Source organism: Coregonus lavaretus (genome assembly GCF_964263955.1).
Source record: "Coregonus lavaretus genome assembly, chromosome: 9".
Taxonomy (NCBI): Eukaryota; Metazoa; Chordata; class Actinopteri; order Salmoniformes; family Salmonidae; genus Coregonus; species Coregonus lavaretus.
In genome coordinates, this window is record NC_139996.1 from 2,421,975 (window position 1) to 2,443,700 (window position 21,726).

Genomic DNA, 21,726 nt, shown 5'->3' on the forward strand with positions numbered 1-21,726 from the left:
AAACGTCTAATGTATATCGCCACCTGCTGAGCTGGAGCGAGGGTTAGGTTGAAAGTTGCTGAATAAATCTACAGACAGTTTATTTTCTTTGGTACCAAAAAAAGATTATTCTCTGTCCTTTGATTTTTCCTAGAAATGTTGTATGCTGTAATATCTGTTTATTTCATTGTGCAACTTCCATGAGCAAAAGTTCCAAATACAAAACTCTTATTTTGAAAACCACAATTGGAGGACCAGGGTCAGGAAACAGAGACTGTGGAGCATGTATTGCTACAGTGTGGGCAGTATCAGAGGGAAAGAGAGAGGATGAGATCTAGTATGAGGGAGAAGGGGATACAGGAAATTAGTTTAAAGAGTATGTTGAGTAGAACGTCATTAGATATAGTCTCACATATTTTGTTATCTTTTTTTTAAGAGAAACTGGGTTGGCAGGTAGGATTTAGTTTCTTCCTGTCTCTGGCCCACACCAGTACAGTAGGTGGCGGTAATGCGCCATAACGTTGGATGCCAACTGCCGATAAACCCCACTGAAGAAGAAGAAGAGGACCAGGAAGTGTCTCTTCTTTCTTTTTTCTTTTTTTGCTAGTTAGCTGTCAAAGAGCTCGTACTCACCATAGAGAACGATAGAGAAAGCATCCCTATATGGTTTTGATTATGGCGTCTGTGCGTGCACAGGCAGGCGCTAACTCCGCCATGGTTCGTTGGACAAAGCCTATGGGAAAATGAATGGAGTTTTTGTTGGGGTTTTGGATAAACTCCAAAAAATAAGGTCTGTGGTAAACACAGGCTTAGGAGATCTTATACGTTTTGGTCTATGTGATCATCTTCATCAGCTAACGTCACTTTTTGTGAATATTGAAGCATTTATGTAATAAAAAAAAGCACATAAAGGCTTGATAATTCATGAAGGTCATGTTAACTGACTGATATTATCATAGAACAAAACATAAAGGCTTGATAATTCATGAAGGTCATGTTAACTGACTGATATTATCATAGAACAAAACATAAAGGCTTGATAATTCATGAAGGTCATGTTAACTGACTGATATTATCATAGAACAAAACATAAAGGCTTCATAATTCATGAAGGTCATGTTAACTGACTGATATTATCATAGAACAAAACATAAACGCTTCATCATTTATAAAGGTCATGTTACCTGACTGATATTATCATAGAACAAAATGTATAAGATTTCCTAAACCAGTGTTAACCTTATTTTCTGCGTTTATCCCAAAACCCTATATTTCCCCATTAATTTTCCCCATAGGAATGGCTGAACGAACCAGAGGTAACTCATTATATGGGTTTTAGGACTACAAACTGGCGAGCTCTATTGAGGCAACCTCCATTTTGAAGTAGTCCATTTTCTTCTTCACGATTGGCTGATCCCTCCTGATGACCCTGTTGGACTCCAAGAGGGATCAGCCAATGAATTGTGAATTTCTTACCCAGTTGATCACATTAAAATGGCGAAAGCCCTCAATGGCGCTGCCAGAGTGAGAGTGGGGAAGAACAAACAAGACACAACCTGAAAGTTGTGTCGAGACGGAAAAGATGGCGGAAGCAGACGATGAAGTGGATTCTGAATCTAATGGCGGTAGAATCAAGGAGAATTTGAATATTGTCCAAAATAATGGAAAACGGAGCAAAGTAAGGTACAGTGATGTCACTTCCTATCTTGTAGGAGGACGGTTTGTTAATGAGGAGCAGCTGATCGAATTACCAATCTTGAGGAATCCATTTGAGCTATCCAAACTGGTGGAGAGAGTGCTGGGTAGAGTGAAGGCTGTGAGGATCACGAGAGGCGGGCTTGTTTTGATTTTTTGTGCTTCTGAGGATCAGAAGAAATGTGTGTTGCGTCTCACCCGATTTGATCCGTTTGAAGTGTGGTGTGTGTCCCTTAGGAACAGGGCACCTCTCAAGGGGGTCATTTCTGGACTCTCCTGGGAAGTAGATGTTGAAGAGATGAAAAATATTACTGGAGTGATTGATGCACGTTGGATGAATCGTGTGGTGAATGAAGAAAAAGTGAAGAGTCTATCTGTTCTTTTGTTTTTTGATATGGAGTCTCTCCCTACTCAAGTGCAGTTGGGGTGTATTAACTACAGAGTCAGAGCATCTATCCCAAGACCAATGCAGTGTGATCACTCGAAAGCTTTTGGTCATGTTTCAAGTGTTTGCAGAAGGGAGAAGCAGAGATGTCCAAGTTGTGGAAAAGATCATATTATGTGTTATAAAAGTGATGAAAACGTGACATGTTGCCATTGTGTTGGGAACCATGAAGCCACGTCTGTTGAATGCCCCACAAGGGTGAAAGAGAGTGAGGTGGCCAAAGTCAGGGCTGTCCAGAGCATTTCATATGCAGCAGCTGTTAAAAGGGTTGAGGGTTTGAATGGTGCTCCTGAAGAGTCCATGGTGGTGGATAGGCCTTCACTGCAGGCTGCAGGTCCAGGAAGATATAAATCATTGTGGAAGCGGCGGAGCGGTTCCTGGGGCTGAAAGATTTCTCTGCGAAGGAGTTACATGTAATATTGTCACAAGCCGTACCAGCGTCTCAGGCCCTAGAGTCTGAGAATGGAGATATGGAGATTTGAAAGAAGGAAGAAGTGGGAGTTTTGTTAATGTACTATATTTATTTGGGTGGATTAAGTTAGTTTCCATGTCACCTATGGATTTTCTTTTTTGACCTCGTTTTGGTTTCAACCCCTCCAGTTGGTGGCGGCAATACACCTTTTCGGGTTGTTGTCCGCCATAAAAGCGTCAGAAGAAGAAGAATGGCGCTGCCCATGAGAATACCTGTTGACATCGCCTTTTGGCCACTAGAGTTCTCTATCATTCTCTATGGTTCACACAAGACACAAGGACCTGCAACTAACTGCATGGGTAGAGTTGAGTGAGATTGCTAGTATATTCGTGATTTCTCACTGGTTATAATTCATATAAAAATGTTGAATTGGCAGTGGGCACCATGCATCTTTGGGTGTCTAGCTGACTCGATAACAATAACATCGTAACTCTAGCCAGGCAGCGTGATTTTGGCCGGAACTCACAAATGCTTCCGACACAGTTTCCTGTATCACACTAGCTAGAACTTGTAATTATCTGATTGGATAAGTTAGCTAGAAATCCGTTTTTCATTTCGTGTTGGTGCAGCCAACTGCAGTAGCAGCAATTGGTATCATTCCCTGTCTCTGTGTAGCTTGACTCAGAGGAGAAGATGAGAGCAGAAGCGATGTTCATCCTTGTGCTACACACCATCCTGTCTGCGCTGTTGGTCAGCGATGTTAGTGCTACGCTGTCCAGGACTGATGCCAAGAAGAAGGACTCCAAAACACAAGAGCCAGAGGTGAGGAAGAGGAGGATAGTGGTGATTTTATGATGAGGATGAGTGGTGGAATCACTCTTTTCCATCCTGGAACCAGTGTATGTAATGGCCTCAATTAGCTACGCATATTATGGACACTGGAGTTAAATGTCCTTAGCTAGGGCTCAGCCCATGTGTGTGGGGAAAGTGTGGACTTTGTATTCCCCCTCTACCCAGTTCTGATTTCAGTAAATGACCAGTATTGTAGAAGGGACATAGACCACAATGAATGAATGATATAAATTGTCACTGTTTGTTCAGCTAGTCTCATCCCAGTTCCCACTGTTGCTGTGTATTCCTCCAAGACTACCAGGGTTGGGGGTCAATTCAGGAAGGTGATTTTGAAGTTAAAATCCAAGAAATTGAACAACTTTTAGAAATACATTTTCTGCCTTTTTCAGGTTATTGAGGAAACCATTGAAAATAGATGCCCTTTTTTCCAATGATTTTGAATTGGAATTTCAGTTTACTTCCTGAATTGACAGCCTTCAAATTCGAATGGACCCCAACCCTGGAGACTACAGTTGGTCTGGTTTTTACAACTACACACGCAGATCGTTTTATCTTGTGTTTTGTGTATTATTGTTGTTATATCAGACGTCCCAGGCGGAGCAGTCGGTGCTGGAGCGAGGCCTTGTTGTTGCTGACCCTCAGTGGAAGGACATCGTAAAGGAGGAGAGGAGATACTGCCAACGGGCTGTGACTAAACACACGTTCCAAGGGCCCGTGCTGGGATATATAACTCCTGTAAGTGCAGTGCTTGATTTGGGCATGAGCTCTCATGGGAGCTGAGATCCGGCAACACAAAAGTTATACTGCTTGACTTCCTGCACCTCTTATAAAAACGATTGGCTTAAAAGTATTGCATAGTTCCTCGACCCTAAATATAAACAGTACCGGCACACAATAATGAGTACCGACACCTATTTTAGTCTATTGTCAGGCGCTGTTTAAGTCTGTAAAAGCAGGTTGGTGTGTTGGTTTGTTGCCAGGTTTAACCAGACTGAACGCTGCGATCACCTTTGAACAACAGTTAAACTTGGTCCTGTTGATGATCACAAGTTTACTGGAGAACGGAGACCAAGTAGAGACTTTCGGACAAGGTGGATAATTGTATAATATAAGGCAGTTTATTCAGAGGTAAAGATATCTGTAAATAGCGTGCACGGACCCGTTCGTCAATCTCGTAGGGAGATATCTGAGAGAGAGCCCCTAAACATTGTGTGCTGACATTTTATACAATAAAATGAAGTAGGTTGAATCTAGTAGTTCTGATCTTCTGATTGGTCCTGATGAGTTGGGCGAGGTCACCTCCAGGCTACTGTCACTGTTGCATTGGCTCTGAGTCGGGTTCTCTGTCTTCAGATGTTCAGCCTAAGAGAAGGGGATTTTTGTGTGTGTGTGTGTGCGTGTGTGTGTTTAACAATGATGATGTGTGTGTGTGTGTGTGTGCGTGTGTGTGTTTAACAATGATGATGTGTGTGTGTGTGTATGTGTGGGTGTGTGTGTGTATGTGTGTGTGTGTGTGTGTGTGTGTCCTCAGAGCAAGAACTCGTGAGTTGGAAGAACTGAGAGACCTATGGCGTGGGTGTTGTCCTTAGCCACCTGCTGATAAGGCTGACAAGATAGGACTCTTTTGTGCATTGTATTGAATACAAAGGCCCAACACAAAATGGGTCATGCACAAGATTTTAGTCAGACCAAGCTATAACATTATATATTTACTACGACAGTCCTCTACAGAAATGTTGTCAATTTTTGCCTGCAGATTAGCCTTTAATCCAGAACCTGGTGTACTCATTGTACTCCATGTTTAGCATGGCAAGGAGAAGCATGATAACTCAGTACAGACTGGTACCCAGCCTATCTGCAGGTACCGATGTGTCTATCTGGTTGATTCTGATCACCCTGCTTTTACTGTTTTAATGTCTGTGTGTTTTAATAGTGGAACTATTATGTTACTACTGTTGTGTAAAAGCTATATCTCATCAATAGGCTCCTTGAATACTTTCTGAATCAATTCTTCATATAACCTCTCACTTTCTCTCTCTCACTTTCTCTCTCTCACTTTCTCTCTCTTCGCTTTCTTTTCCCATCCTCCAGTGGAACTCCCATGGTTACGATGTTGCCAAGGTGTTTGGTTCCAAGCTGAGCTCTGTGTCTCCAGTGTGGCTACAGCTGAGACGGAGAGGACCAGAGAGCTTCCATATCACCGGTCTTCATGACCATGACCCAGGTAAGGGGACCAGAGAGCTTCCATATCACCGGTCTTCATGACCATGACCCAGGTCTGCCATAGACTAGCAGGAGTAATGTCAGCCAAACGTTGTGATGTTGTCAGACAATGTTGTGAAGTTGTCAGCCAGAGTTGTGATGTTGTCAGACAAAAGTTGTGATGCCTAAGAAATATGTACATTTACTAAGGGAGTAGATGTGAAATATAGAGAAAATATAGAAAGTTGTGTCTTTCAAAGATAAAAACTCTCTCCTTCTTTTGTAGGTTGGGTAAAAGCTGTGCGGAAGGCAAACAAAAAAATCAAAATGCGTAAGTGTATGTTAAACTCAGCTTTTTTTACTTTAAGTATATTCCCAGATGACCTCACTACGGTATCATTCAGTCACCTGCAGCTCCAATGATCACTCTCCTTCTGGTCAAACTCTCCTTCTGGTCAAACTCTCCTTCTGGTCAAACTCTCCTTCTGGTCAAACTCTCCTTCTGATCAAACTCTCCTTCTGGTCAAACTCTCCTTCTGGTCAAACTCTCCTTCTGGTCAAACTCTCCTTCTGGTCAAACTCTCCTTCTGGTCAAACTCTCCTGCTCTCTAGTCCTAAAATAGGGCCCGGTGTTTGGTAATCATGTGACATGTCTGGATTTGAACGTTTATTTCAATATTTTTCATCAAACTGTCCCCTTGTCTTTTTATGTCAGATGGTCCAGCACTGTACTCAGACAACTGCTTTCATTTTTGGTGTAATTCTCATTTCTGGACGAGGCTTAAAATACGGGATAGAATCTTGCTGTATTTCACATGATTCCCAAACACATGGCACATGATCCTGTTCTTCTCTTCTCTTCCGCTCAGTTCCTCGCCTGTTATTTGACGGCTGGTCGTACCAGGACTACATGAGTGTTCTTGGCAGTGAGGATGAGATCGAGGAGCTGGGGACTGAGATGGTGGACGTAGCTAAGGTAAGGAGGGGCATTTTTGCTTTATTCAGACATTTTGGGACACTGTAAAGTCCATGGTGAATAAGAGCACCTCCTCCCAGCTGCCCACTGCACTGAGGCTAGGAAACACTGTCACCACCGATAAATCTACAATAATCGAGAATTTCAACAAGCATTTTGCTACGGCTGGCCATGCTTTCCACCTGGCTACCACTACCCCGGCCACCAGCTCTGCACCCTCCGCTGCAACTTGCCCATGCCCCCCCCCCGCTTCTCCTTCACACAAATTCAGACAGCTGATGTTCTGAAAGAGCTGAAAAATCTGGACCCCTACAAATCAGCTGGGCTAGACAATCTGGACCCTTTCTTTCTAAAATTAGCTGCCGAAATTGTCGCAACCTCTCTTTCGTAACGTCTGAGATCCCCAGAGATTGGAAAGCTGCCGCTGTCATCCCCCTCTTCAAAGGGGGTGACACTCTAGATCCAAACTGTTACAGACATGTATCCATCCTGTGCTGCCTTTCGAAAGTTTTTGAAAGCCAAGTTAACAAACAGATCACCGACCATTTCGAATCCCACCGTACCTTCTCCGCTATGCAATCCGGTTTCCGAGCTGGTCATGGGTGCACCTCAGCCACGCTCAAGGTCCTAAACGATATTATAACCGCGATCGATAATAGACAGTACTGTGCAGCCGTTTTCATTGACCTGGCCAAGGCTTTCGACTCTGTCAACCACAGCATTCTTATTGACCTCCCGAGAGGCGCAGTGGTCTAAGGCAGTGCTAGCTGTGCCACTAGAGATCCTGGTTCGAATCCAGGCTCTGTCGTAGCCGGCCGCGACCGGGAGACCCATGGGGCGGCGCACAATTGGCCCAGCGTCGTCCAGGGTAGGGGAGGGAATGGCCGGCAGGGATGTGGGTTTGACTCCCACGGGGGGCCAGTATGAAAAAAATATATAAAAAAAAAAAAATACAAAAATATAAAAAATGATGTATGCACTCACTAACTGTAAGTCGCTCTGGATAAGAGTAAATGTAAAATGTAAATATAAATGTTATTGGCAGACTAAATAGCCTTGGTTTCTCAAATGACTGCCTCACCTGGTTCACCAACTACTTCTCAGATAGAGTTCAATGTGTCAAATCGGAGGGCCTGTTATCTGGACCTCTGGCAGTCTCTGGGGGTGCCACAGGGTTCAATTCTTGGGCCGACTCTATTCTCTGTGTATATCAATGATGTCGCTCTTGCTGCTGGTGACTCTCAGATCCACCTCTATGCAGACGACACCATTTTGTATACATCTGGCCCTTCATTGGACACTGTGTTAACAAACCTCCAAACGAGCTTCATCGCCATACAACACTCCTTCAGTAGCCTCCAACTGCTCTTAAACACTAGTAAAACTAAATGCATGCTCTTCAATCAAACGCTGCTGGCACCCGCCCACCCGACTAGAATCACTACTCTCGGCGGGTCTGACCTAGAGTATGTGGACAACTACAAATACCTAGGTGTCTGGTTAGACTGTAAACTCTCCTTCCAGACTCACAATAAGCATATCCAATCCAAAGTTCAATCTAGAATCGGCTTCCTATTTCGCAACAAAGCCTCCTTCACTCATGCTGCCAAACATGCCCTCGTAAAACTGACTATCCTACCGATCCTTGACTTCGGCGATGTCATTTACAAAATAGCCTCCAACACCCTACTCAGCAAATTGTATGTAGTCTATCACAGTGCCATCCGTTTTGTCACCAAAGCCCCATACACTACCCACCACTGTGACCTGTACGCTCTTGTTGGCTGGTCCTCAATACATATTTGTTGCCAAACCCACTGGCTCCAGGTCATCTATAAATCACTGCTAGGCAAATCTCCGCTTTATCTTAGCTCACTGGTCACCATAGCAACACCCACCCGTAGTCTGCGCTCCAGCGGGTATATCTCACTGGTCATCCCCAAAGCCAACACCTCCTTTGGCCGCCATTCCTTCCAGTTCTCTGCTGCCAATGACTGGAACGAACTGCAAAAATCTCTGAAGCTGGAGACACTTATCTCCCTCACTAACTTTAAGCATCAGTTGTCAGAGCACCTTACCGATCACTGCACCTGTACACAGCCCATCTGAAATTAGCCCACCCAACTACCTCATCCCCATATTGTTATTTATTTTGCTCTTTTGCACCCCAGTATCTCTATTTGCACATCATCTCTTGCACATCTATCACTCCAGTGTTAATACTAATTGTAATTATTTTGCATTATGGCCTATTTATTGCCTTACCTCCATAACTTGCTACATTTGCACACACTGTATATATATTTTCTGTGATATTTTTGACTTTATGTTTTGTGTTACCCCATATGTAACTCTGTGTTGTTGTTTTTATCGCACTGCTTTGCTTTATCTTGGCCAGGTCGCAGTTGTAAATGAGAACTTGTTCTCAACTGGCTTACCTGGGTAAATAAAGGTGAAATAAAAAATTAAACAGAAAAGAAACAGCTTGGAGGGAGACAAAATGGGAAAGGAGGAGACGGGGCTCAAACCCTGGTCTCTGGGGTACCAGGTCTGTCCATGTGGGCTCCCGAGTGGCGCAGCGGTCCGGTCCTGGGCTCCCGAGTGGCGCAGCGGTCTGAGGCACTGCATCTCAGCGGTCTGAGGCACTGCATCTCAGCGGTCTGAGGCACTGCATCTCAGCGGTCTAAGGCACTGCATCTCAGCGGTCTGAGGCACTGCATCTCAGCGGTCTAAGGCACTGCATCTCAGCGGTCTGAGGCACTGCATCTCAGCGGTCTAAGGCACTGCATCTCAGCGGTCTAAGGCACTGCATCTCAGCGGTCTAAGGCACTGCATCTCAGCGGTCTGAGGCACTGCATCTCAGCGGTCTGAGGCACTGCATCTCAGTGGTCTAAGGCACTGCATCTCAGTGCTAGAGGCGTCACTACAGACCGAGTGGAGCAGCGGTCTAAGGCTCTGCATCTCAGTGCTAGAGGCGTCACTACAGACCGAGTGGAGCAGCGGTCTAAGGCACTGCATCTCAGCGGTCTAAGGCACTGCATCTCAGTGCTTGAGGCGTCACTACAGACCGAGTGGAGCAGCGGTCTAAGGCACTGCATCTCAGCGGTCTAAGGCACTGCATCTCAGCGGTCTAAGGCACTGCATCTCAGTGCTTGAGGCGTCACTACAGACCCCCTGGTCTGATTCCAGGCTGTATCACAACCGGCCGTGATTGGGAGTCCTATAGGGCGGCGCACAATTGGCCCAGCGTCGTCCGGGTTTGGCCGGTGTAGGCCGTCATTGTAAATAAGAATTTGTTCTTAACTGACTTGCCTAGTTAAATAAAGGTAAAATAAAAAAAACAATACAAAAAAAACTTAAGGAGTTGATTTCACGATATAATACTAATAGTAATGCAGTATAGTACATTTATATAACATCAGTTGGCAAGTGAGATTGAAAACAATTTACCAACCGCCAAAAAGCTGAATGTGTTGTGTGTTTTTCTAACGGTAAATATGATCATATACAGTAGGATGCCCCAAAGTGACTGTTTGTTGCAGACGTTGACTTCCGCTGTTTATTTCATAGGAGTGTTTCCTAAACGACTAACATGTAAAATGGAAATGCTCATTGTGTTCTGCCTTTGCAGACAGAAGGCTTTGACGGCTATACACTGGAGCTGTGGAGTCAGTTAGGAGGGAACAAGAGACAGTGAGTAACCCAGTACGACGTGATACCATTACCTGTCTTAGCCATGTTAAGAACCCCTCTGAACTTGTCTTAGCCATGGTAAGAACCCCTCTGAACCCGTCTTAGCCATGGTAAGAACCCCTCTGAACCCGTCTTAGCCATGGTAAGAACCCCTCTGAACCCGTCTTAGCCATGGTAAGAACCCCTCTGAACCCGTCTTAGCCATGGTAAGAACCCCTCTGAACCTGTCTTAGCCATGGTAAGAACCCCTCTGAACCTGTCTTAGCCATGGTAAGAACCCCTCTGAACCTGTCTTAGCCATGGTAAGAATCCCTCTGAACTTGTCTTAGCCATGGTAAGAATCCCTCTGAACCTGTCTTAGCCATGGTAAGAATCCCTCTGAACCTGTCTTAGCCATGGTAAGAATCCCTCTGAACCTGTCTTAGCCATGGTAAGAACCCCTCTGAACCTGTCTTAGCCATGGTAAGAATCCCTCTGAACCTGTCTTAGCCATGGTAAGAACCCCTCTGAACTTGTCTTAGCCATGGTAAGAACCCCTCTGAACCCGTCTTAGCCATGGTAAGAACCCCTCTGAACCTGTCTTAGCCATGGTAAGAACCCCTCTGAACCTGTCTTAGCCATGGTAAGAACCCCTCTGAACCTGTCTTAGCCATGGTAAGAATCCCTCTGAACCTGTCTTAGCCATGGTAAGAACCCCTCTGAACCTGTCTTAGCCATGGTAAGAATCCCTCTGAACCTGTCTTAGCCATGGTAAGAATCCCTCTGAACTTGTCTTAGCCATGGTAAGAACCCCTCTGAACCCGTCTTAGCCATGGTAAGAACCCCTCTGAACCCGTCTTAGCCATGGTAAGAACCCCTCTGAACCTGTCTTAGCCATGGTAAGAACCCCTCTGAACCTGTCTTAGCCATGGTAAGAACCCCTCTGAACTTGTCTTAGCCATGGTAAGAACCCCTCTGAACCTGTCTTAGCCATGGTAAGAACCCCTCTGAACCTGTCTTAGCCATGGTAAGAACCCCTCTGAACCTGTCTTAGCCATGGTAAGAACCCCTCTGAACCTGTCTTAGCCATGGTAAGAACCCCTCTGAACCTGTCTTAGCCATGGTAAGAATCCCTCTGAACTTGTCTTAGCCATGGTAAGAACCCCTCTGAAGACACATTTTGAACCGTAGTTTGTATTTACTGTAAACACTATTCCATTCAGGGAGCTGGTCCACATGGTGACACACATCTGTGAGGCTCTTAAGGAGAAGAAACTGGACTGTGTACTGGTCATTCCGCCAGCCGTCACACCAAGGTAGGTGATACAGACGTCACAGAAATATCACAACATGATTGATTTACTATTTTAGCAGATCATTAAAACACAGCCCGGCTGAATTTTGTAGAACATTTTAGAGACCTTGGCGGTGTAGATACATGTATTTTGTATTTTTAATACAATTTCCTGCAATTCTACAGATGTCTCCATGGAGCTGGGAGAAAACGTTGCAGATTTAAAGCTAATTTCCTGCAATTCTATGCATTATGCCATGGCTAAAGCTGTGTTCTTTTCCTCAAACATAATACAATCAATACTGTTAAATTCATTGTTTTTGTCATTTTCAATTCTCCTTGAATGTCTAGCTTTTATTTGGGTGATTGTTAGTTCTCAAAGATTATATTATTAAAAAATCTATAGGTCTGTTAAGGGAAAAAGGTGAGCAGTCATTGATAAAGTAAATCAAAAATCAATCCGTTGCAACAGGGAGACAACCTCCAGCGTTGGAGCGTAGAAGAATGTGTAACAGGCCTAGAGAAGGACTTTATAACCACTATCAGGAACAGGGAGACAACCTCCAGCGTTGGAGCGTAGAAGAATGTGGAACAGGCCTAGAGAAGGACTTTAGAACCACTATCAGGAACAACTGTTCTGTCAACAATGTAACTAAATCCTGTAGGAACTCTAAACAAGGCGTAGTGACCCTGGGCTAATGGTACCGAAGATGAAATCAGCTGCTCCAGAATCACACCAGTGAGAGAGGCTTGTAGGAAGATGACATTAGCTGCTCCAGAATCACAGAGTCACAGATACATTATCATTATCATTATTATCATTATCATTATCAGTGTGTCCTTGAATCCGGTCTGGCATCAAACTTTAACCAGAACATTTGATAGTGGCAGTTTAACAGGTCATCAACGGGTATGACTTTAACTCATCTTAAATTCCCCGTTATCTTTCCTACATACTTTATATCTGGTTTTAGTCGTTTTTAATTTACACTGAAAGTGTTTTTCCATCCCGAAAATACATTACAATGTTTTGACTTAAGCATCCCGGAAGAATGCTTAGGCTGCCCGCCCAAGGATTTCAATGGCAGGAAAATCCCTGCAATACCATTCGTACCATGTCTTTGATCTAACTGATCCATGTAATAACGGCAGGGAGGAGGTTCATATTTCTGTTGTGATCAGTTCAGGCCAGCCGGGGATGTTCGGGAGAGAGGAGTTTGAGCAGTTAGCTCCCGTAGTGGACGGATTCAGTCTAATGACCTACGACTTCTCCTCTGAACGGTAAGATTTCCTTCTCACTGAAACAATCATATCCTTTCATTAAAAATATTATATTCGTAAAATGACCATCACTGAACATTTGACAGATGTTATAGGCCACTCCTATGTTGTTAGTATATCAGTAAGTCAGGTTCTCTGCTACCTCCTAGACCGGGCCCCAGCTCCCCTCTACCCTGGGTCAGAGAATGTGTTCTAGAGTTGTCCCCCAACACCCAATGGAGACACAAGATACTGCTGGGACTGAACCTGTATGGACAGGACTTCTCCACCCACGGAGCTGAACCACTGCTGGGGGGCAGGTAGGATACTCCTAATAATACTTAATACTGGTAGTCGTTCTCTAGTAGCAGTAATCTATACAGAAGACGGTACAGAAACTGCCAGGTTATTTTATGGGACAGAAATGGCCTCTCTCTTTCTGTCACCTCCAGTCCCCTTCACCCCTCTCTCTCTCTTTGTCACCTCCAGCCCCCCTTCACCCCTATCTCTCTCTCTTTGTCACCTCCAGCCCCCCTTCACCCCCCTCTCTCTCTCTCTCTCTTTCTGTCACCTCCAGCCCCCCTTCACCCCTATCTCTCTCTCTCTCTGTCACCTCCAGCCCCCTCTCTCTCTTTCTGTCACCTCCAGCCCCCCTTCACCCCTATCTCTCTCTCTCTCTGTCACCTCCAGCCCCCTCTCTCTCTCTCTTTCTGTCACCTCCAGCCCCCCTTCACCCCTCTCTCTCTCTCTCTCTCTGTCACCTCCAGCCCCCTCTCTCTCTCTTTCTGTCACCTCCAGCCCCCTCTCTCTCTTTCTGTCACCTCCAGCCCCCCTTTACCCCTATCTCTCTCTCTTTCTGTCACCTCCAGCCCCCCTTCACCCCTATCTCTCTCTCTCTCTGTCTCCTCCAGCCCCCCTTCACCCCTATCTCTCTCTCTTTCGGTCACCTCCAGCCCCCCTTCACCCCTATCTCTCTCTCTCTCTGGTATTTCCTGTAAAGGTTCATTGAGCTCTTGAAGGAGCTGAAGCCTAAACTACGTATTACCCAGCAATAACACACGAGTTACTCCATATAATATTCAACAGGCAAATAGTTTAGATTTATACTCCTTTCCCAGACCTTATCCCCCTTCCTTTCTTCTCTTCCCTGTAAAGGTTCATAGAGCTCCTGAAGGAGCTGAAGCCCAGACTACTATGGGATGACCAGGCTGAGGAGCACTACTTCAGTTACAAGAGGTACAGTTAGTCTACTTCAGCTTCATATTATGACAACTCAAAGAACCATCATTCCCAGATTATATGAAGTGCAGTTTCCATTCAGGTCTCCTTTTATTTACAGTTTTTGTGAAGAAATGGGGCTTGTCTTGTCTGATATCTTGCCAGTATCATCACACCACAATAACTCACTTGATTTTATGTTCCACATTCTAGGAGCAATGGAGTCAAGCATGTGGTCTATTACCCAACGCTGAAGGTATGACCTTTTGACCTCCATTTGATGTACAGAATACATCAGACACCATATACATCTGCAGATGATTCTCAAAATAACCAAATAAATACACACGTATAGAGTATCATGGCACACCAGGTTTAAGTTAAGTTGATTAATGATCAAACATTTTCCAGAAACACAGATCCTTATCATGTATTGCCCTCTTCTCCAGAAACACAGATCCTTATCACGTATTGCCCTCTTCTCCAGAAACACAGATCCTTATCACGTATTGCCCTCTTCTCCAGAAACACAGATCCTTATCACGTATTGCCCTCTTCTCCAGAAACACAGATCCTTATCATGTATTGCCTTCTTCTCTGCATCTCTCCCTCTCTTCTCTAGTCTCTCCATCAACGAATCTCTTTAGCCACTGAGTTGGGTACAGGAATCTCCATGTGGGAACTGGGTCAGGGATTGGACTATTTCTACGATCTTCTATGAGAAAGACACTCAAGCTCCTTTCTTTAGCAAATTAATCAACCGCTAAAATATCTGCAAATGTACAGTCCATGGTAATATTTGCTGAGCACCAACTAGCATGAGGATTACACTGTTATTTCTTTGACTACCTGGAATGAACGACGTCTCTTACCTCATGAAGACCAGGGTGATCATCGGTTGATTGTAGGAGACGGAGGCCAAGTTGTGTATATAGAGTAAATGTGACTGAACTAAGGAACTTGAAGCTGCCAACTTGGCAAGAGTTAGTTAATCATCCATCAAAGCAGCTTTCAACTGGGGCTTATAACAGGGTTATTATGGGATGTGGCACACAGAAGGTGTTCATGTTTTTAAATGGAAATACTGATATGAAATGGTAAGATAGTATAATACATAATATAATTTTTAAGGTCTGGTTTCCCGGACAGAGATTAAGCCTAGTCCTGAATCTCAATTGAAAATAGATTTTTAGTCCAGGACCAGGCATGTTTGTCAGGGTGACCGTTATAATCAGACATTAGTCTGCTGCCCACTGCAGGAATGTGTTATGTTTCTTTAGAAGACATTTGACATGAAATAAAAAAGGTACATTGTTCAGTGTTGTTTTTTTAATATAAAAATGTAATCGACAATAGAAATTGAAGTCCTACATAGATACAGTGCTACTTTTTCTAATACCTTCACTGGTTGCTGCTTGATTAGGTTTGACATGTGGTGGCCGATCTAGAAGTACTAGAAACAGCTACTGTACTGCAGGGCTGGGGTCAATTCCATTTAAATTCCAGTCAATTCAGGATGTGAACTGAAATTCAAATTCTCTTCAATGCTTTGTAGCTCAATTGGTAGAGCATGGCGCTTGTAACGCCAGGGTAGTGGGTTCGATCCCCGGGACCACCCATACGTAAAAATGTATGCACGCATGACTAAGTCGCTTTGGATAAAAGCGTCTGCTAAATGGCATATTATTTATATTATTATAAGGAAAATTTGGAATCTAATTGTAATTTGGTTGACTTACTTTCTGAATTGAAATGGAATTGACCCAACCCTGGTGTACAATACATAAAACAGGAGTCACACGTACAGCATGTCCTCAAGGCCCAACCAAACGTCATGATCAAATATATTACTAAATCCCTTTTTACCCAGACCCTTTATATTTGTCCTTCATAGCACTAAATGTAAAGGAAGTCTACTTTAAGGTTTTGCTTCTGTATTTGAAAGGTTCCGTTTTCTTACTGTGTTGTATGAGCCGTGTCTGCTAAATGATATCGATCATATCCCGTTCATGTCAAAATAAGGCTGGGATTTAAATCCGATCGCGCTTTGTGGGCAATGCACCTTTTAAAGAGCCATGGAACACGCAGATTGGCCAGTGTTTTTCTGTTGCTCATTAGAAAAACCACATTTCAGTCTTGCAGGTGTGTTTCCTGACCGATTCCGTGTTTGGTTAATTATGTTTGTCCCCCATGAGACACTGTAGACGCGACAGCCAATTTTCACTTCCTCAAAATCCCCAGAATGAATCTAAGATAACTCAAGAAATCTGTAATAAATGTAGACGTTTTTGCCAAGGATGTTTTAGTTGTGTAATTTTACATCTAAGGTGTTTGGTGCAGTATTTCTCAAGTAAAGAAATGCGTGACTTGTTGTCTTATGTAAACAAAGTCGACGCTGCTGAGCAGGTCTGTCTCACTTGTCTATGCTATTGGATAGAGAGCAATCACTGCAGCTGTTCACCCCATGTTAGCGGGCAAAAGGACATTGTCAAATCAAAACCCCAACCTTCATTTACCCGTAGTGACGCACGGATGTTCCAAACTCTGTTTTAGATGACTGACTTTATGACCAGAATTATCCTATTTACACTTTGTAGTAAATGTTGACACTAGAACAACAGTTTCTAACTCATATCAATACCAAATTGGCCGTTTTCAAATGGATTTGTTGCTTTTTAAAAGGCAGTTGCTCTTTAAAGGCAATGTTCCCGCACATTCTCAGCTGGTAGAGCACGGCGCTTGTAACGCCAAGGTAGTGGGTTCGATCCCCGGGACCACCCATACACAAAAATGTATGCACGCATAACTGTAAGTCGCTTTGGATAAAAGCGTCTGCTAAATGGCATATTATTATTATTATTATTATTAAATGCTGCATATGTTGATTCAATGGCAGATTACCTTTAAAATGGCACATAGCCGACAAAGCACGATCGGATTGAATCCCGGCCAAGGCTTGTTAGCTTGGTTCCTACGTAGCAGAACAGAAGACATGTTACTTTCCATTACAGAGCATGATGAGGTTATTGACAGCGACTGACGTAGACTGTATGTTCTGTCCGGTCACCAGGTGTCTGTCGATCACTACATGCACGGCATCCTCCTGACTAGCTGGAAAATAACAGCGATATGGAAATACGTCAGGTTACACACAACACTAACATCCACATCAGAGTCCTATTGATTGGGTTCCTGGCGTGTTCAACACTACTTCCTCATGTGTAGAGACCTGAGACCAATCAGATCTCTGTACATTCTGAAGGAGTGTTGAACATGGCAGGAAACCAATCAATATGATTTACTGATAGGGTCGCAAAATTCCACTAACTTTCCCCACCAAAAAACAGGTTTTCCACAAATCCTGGTTGTAGTATTCTGGATGTTATTGCTTATTCCATCCTGATTCTGGGACTCTTCCAACCCTGATTTTTTGGAAAGTTACCGGAATTATGCAACCCTACTTATTGATCATTTGAGCAACTCCTCTGCAATGTAGATCTCCTGAAACAACAACAACACTGTGCTGTAATGTTGACCTCCTGGAACAACAATACTAGTTATCTCCCACACTCACCGGTGTATGATCCTCCGCTGTCCTTGACAAAGTCCTCCACGATCAGAGGCAGGTTGGCAAAGTCTGGGCTCCTCACCAGCTCAAACACAGACGGCTGGGAAATAACACAACCGGGAGACTGGAAGTTGTATAAAACGAGTAGCCATATCTTTTAAAGCTAATCGGGTATATCATTGGCTTCTATGGATTTGGAATGTGGAGGTATTTCCCCCCCTTAAAGAGACACTAACCCCTGTGAGACTGTAGCCAGAGAAGATCCACCTCTGTCCCTCTACTACGGCGCAGCACAGACCAGATACACCTTGTCCCACAGCGCACACCGGCTCTGGTAGGTACAGACATGGTAGTGTCATGCAAAACAACGTCTCACAAACCACGCGACAATGTTTGACAATATTAGTTTCTAAACGTTTTGAGTCCCAAGATTTAGCTGGATGGCTGAAGTGTTGCAGACTGTGATAGAAACGTTAAGGTCATTTCCTCTTCAGCCGACACATGCAGCGTTTACCATGAATGCAGGAACATTACCTTTTAAATTTGTATTGGGCTTTAGCGGATTGAATAAAGACCTGATCTGGGTTAGGGGGATCTGCCCTATAGAGAGCTACACTAGAGACTAGGGGGATGGAGCACAGGGTACTAACTCTGCTGTGAGGTGAAGTGTGCGAGGATACGTGCCAGAGAGCCACTGTGCGCCAGGTCAGTGAGAGCCCCAGGACAGTCTGGAATCAGCAGAGCTTGGTACCGAGCACCTGGAATAGAGTGACGGTCATGACATCATCACGTGACCGTCGGCAAAGTATTATGCCAATTATTTCCATTTGTAATGATCTTAACAGTCAAAAGAACTGACCGCTGAATTACTGTCTAACAACTAACACATTTTGGATGAGGCTAAGAAGTATACAAAGGCTACATACTTTTTAAAATGTTTAGTCATTTAGCAGACGCTCTTATCCAGAGCGACTTACAGGAGCAATTAGGGTTAAGTGCCTTGCTCAAGGGCACATCGACAGATTTTTCACCTAGTCGGCTCGGGGATTAGAACCAGCGACCTTTCGGTTACTGGCACAACGCTCTTAAAAATTAAGCTACCTGCCGCATGTAATCATAAGTGGATCTTACCATCTATTGACTCCAACTTGGCTGGGGTTGCAAAAGACTTTTGGCTGAAGTCTTGTACCCATCTGGCTGTGGTTTCATCCACCCCGACAAAATCTATGGGCTTCCCCTGGAAATAACAAAAAGACACCAACATCGTGTGTGTGTTTTTCGGTGTGTGTTTGTCTGTTTGTGGGTCTGTGTTTTTTCGGTGTGTGCGTCTCCGTGTGTGTCTCACCCCTGGTGTCGCCGTCTGCAGGTTGAACACCGAACTGCAGAGACAGAAGGCTTGATGGAACGACCGAGCAGACACTCCTGTTGAGAGAAGAGAGAATTGACACACAGTAGGCTAGCCACTAAAGCAGCAGCATGATAAGCCATTCATGGTGATGATTGTACGATATGATAATGATTATGTGTCAAACAAACAAGCCGGGATAAGATATAAGCACAGCTATAAATTATTAATATTGCCATTTTTGAAACAGAAAAGATACTGTAAAACATGACTAATATGGGTACAGTAGCTATCAAGTTAGTTCAAATATGAAGACGCATTGTGTCCGTCACATGACATACACCCACAGTCAGCAGCGCCAGTTTGAGGTGCTCATATCGACAGAAGTGGATAAAGTGAAATGTTAATAATATGTAAACGCATTCAGTAGTTAACGCCTACCTTGTGCAGCTGCACTGGCCACAATTAGACAAGTGGGTTTAGAAGACATTTTAGTGGTTTATCAAAATCAAATCCGTTGCCTACCACCACAGACCATTAATCCAAAAAAAATATGAAAACAGGAAGTGATCACAGTTCAACTTCCGTTTCATCTAGCCAATGACAGTACAACACCCGTTTTCACACTGAACGAATTTCAAAATAAAAGTCTTAGGTAGATCGGATGGTAGCAAGTGAAGAGAGCTTAAAACAATGTGAATATCTTTGACAAAAACGCTTCTTCTTCTTCTTCTTCAATGAGGTTTAACGGCGGTTGGCAGCCAATAAATGTTGTATTACCGCCACCTACTAGACTGGAGTACAACTCCCTTATAATAATAATAATAATAATAATAATAATAAGCCATTTAGCAGACGCTTTTATCCAAAGCGACTTACAGTCATGCGTGCATACATTTTTTTGTGTACGTGTGGTCCCGGGGATCGAACCCACTACCTTGGCGTTACAAGCGCCGTGCTCTACCAGCTGAGCTACAGAGGACCACTTTGCTTTAAAAAAAAAATACAACAAAAAAATATATAATAATAATAATAATAATAATAATAATAACTACCATCCTCCACTATTTACATCTATTTATTCCTACCTCTGGCTAACAGTCTGAAAGGATGGGACGCCACCACTTAACACACCCTGTAACTCTTCTGATGTCAAGTCTCGCACACCCATATACCTCTCTGCAGCTGCCACCACAACATCTATTTTCTGCGACTTATGTTCCATCCCTGCAGTACAGTTGATAACCATTGCTATAAATGGCTAAAATCCAATCTTACTGAAACATATATCACTTGTTGGTTTATCCCTCTGTACTGGTACAGATCTACTACTCACACCACTCCTCTCAGGATCCCTCCCCCTTGACCCATCTTCCTCTACTTCCTTCACTGCCTCCGCATATGACAACTTCTGCTCTAACCCTGGAAACCTCAACCTGCCTTTCTCGCACCGGACATTTCTGATCCCCAGCCCCATGGCCACCCCTACAATAGCACACACTACTTTCCCCAATGCTGCACATTCCTTTGTCTCATGCCCTTCTGCACACTTCTCACACCTAAGAACCTCCCACCTACACACTGCTGCCACATGCCCATAAGGTTGACACCTGTAACAACGTAATGGCACACTAGCTCGTACCGGCTAACTTATATATCCTAACATCACTTTATCAGGCAGACTCAATTTCAAAACTCAAAAGACAATGACTCTTCTATTTCTCCACTCACGCCACCCTGTCTGCGTCGCACCAAACAACGAGCATCACAAACACCGGGAATCTTCCCCTTCAGTTGGTCAGCTTTTACATTTACCGCTACCCCAGTAATCACGCCTTTCAATGGAGCCCTTTTCTTGAGAGCAAAACAGTTCACATTTCTTGTCCCTATTCGTTCAACACGGAGCGCCTACTCCCTCTGATCAGCAGAAACACAAACAATTATCACCAGACCACTTCTGGTTACCCTCACCGATTCCACAGGATCCAACTCTGTTTTCACCCATCCTGAAACCACAAATGGATCAGCCGAAAGGCAAGGGTCCACTTTTTCCAAAACCTTCACTCCTACTGTCACAGACTCATCTTTATCCTGACCCTCTGTGCAAGCCTCAGGCTCCGAGTACTTCACTCCTACCACCTCTGATACTTCACCCTCATTCACTTCCATTTCTCCTCCTGTCTTCAGCTCACTCTGCTTACATTTCCTACCATTCTTCTTTAACAAACCTTCTCCCTTTTTCCCACCATTTTTAACCGACTCAATCTCACCCTCTTCCTCCCTCTCTCTCTTAGACCTCCTTTGCCTCTCTTTTTCCCTCCATTCCTCCTCCGTATTCCAAGTATAACTCTCCTTGTGATAATATTGCACTTCTCCTGACATACATCCTGTTCTCGCCTTCACAAGGGACGCCATTTAACCAGCTGTCACAATCTCCGTCCAATCAGCACCAACCCCTGGGGATGTCAGGTTTGAGCCTTGACAAAATACCTTTGAATATATGTACAGTGGGGAGAACAAGTATTTGATACACTGCCGATTTTGCAGGTTTTCCTACTTACAAAGCATGTAGAGGTCTGTAATTCAAAAATCCAGAAAATCACATTGTATGATTTTTAAGTAATTAATTTGCATTTTATTGCATGACATAAGTATTTGATCACCTACCAACCAGTAAGAATTCCGGCTCTCACAGACCTGTTAGTTTTTCTTTAAGAAGCCCTCCTGTTCTCCACTCATTACCTGTATTAACTGCACCTGTTTGAACTCGTTACCTGTATAAAAGACACCTGTCCACACAGTCAATCA

General features: G+C 44.0%; 2 protein-coding genes across 2 annotated transcripts; one reads left to right on the forward strand and one right to left on the reverse strand.

The window, feature by feature from the left end:
- Positions 1–2,858: 2,858 nt before the first annotated feature.
- On the forward strand, positions 2,859–15,321 carry LOC311134972 (chitinase domain-containing protein 1-like). Its single transcript, XM_084168761.1, has 13 exons — positions 2,859–2,895; positions 3,207–3,353; positions 3,969–4,118; positions 5,475–5,607; positions 5,872–5,916; positions 6,455–6,561; positions 10,193–10,254; positions 11,457–11,549; positions 12,710–12,808; positions 12,958–13,107; positions 13,943–14,023; positions 14,219–14,261; positions 14,628–15,321. The coding sequence occupies exons 1-13, from the start codon at positions 2,887–2,889 to the stop codon at positions 14,724–14,726; spliced, it is 1,218 nt and encodes a 405-aa protein (XP_084024887.1). The 5' UTR covers positions 2,859–2,886; the 3' UTR covers positions 14,727–15,321.
- LOC311134973 (glutamine amidotransferase-like class 1 domain-containing protein 1) lies at positions 15,315–19,452 on the reverse strand. Its single transcript, XM_084168762.1, has 7 exons — positions 19,360–19,452; positions 18,919–18,995; positions 18,705–18,810; positions 18,224–18,331; positions 17,810–17,904; positions 17,580–17,673; positions 15,315–17,116 (listed from the first exon to the last, which is right to left on the reverse strand). The coding sequence occupies exons 1-7, from the start codon at positions 19,406–19,408 to the stop codon at positions 17,001–17,003; spliced, it is 645 nt and encodes a 214-aa protein (XP_084024888.1). The 5' UTR covers positions 19,409–19,452; the 3' UTR covers positions 15,315–17,000.
- Between the last annotated feature and the right edge of the window lie 2,274 nt (positions 19,453–21,726).

What these genes read in the sequence shown, in the direction of transcription:
- LOC311134972 (XM_084168761.1), top strand. An exon ending in CCAAAACACAAGAGCCAGAG is followed by an intron (nt 3,354 to 3,968) that starts GTGAGGAAGAGG and finishes TTGTTATATCAG; the next exon opens with ACGTCCCAGGCGGAGCAGTC. An exon ending in AAACAAAAAAATCAAAATGC is followed by an intron (nt 5,917 to 6,454) that starts GTAAGTGTATGT and finishes TCTTCCGCTCAG; the next exon opens with TTCCTCGCCTGTTATTTGAC.
- LOC311134973 (XM_084168762.1), bottom strand. Translation starts at nt 19,408, where the DNA reads ATGTCTTCTAAACCCACTTGTCTAATTGTGGCCAGTGCAGCTGCACAA. An exon ending in TGCAGACGGCGACACCAGGG is followed by an intron (nt 18,811 to 18,918) that starts GTGAGACACACA and finishes TGTTATTTCCAG; the next exon opens with GGGAAGCCCATAGATTTTGT. An exon ending in CAGCGGAGGATCATACACCG is followed by an intron (nt 17,117 to 17,579) that starts GTGAGTGTGGGA and finishes GTTATTTTCCAG; the next exon opens with CTAGTCAGGAGGATGCCGTG.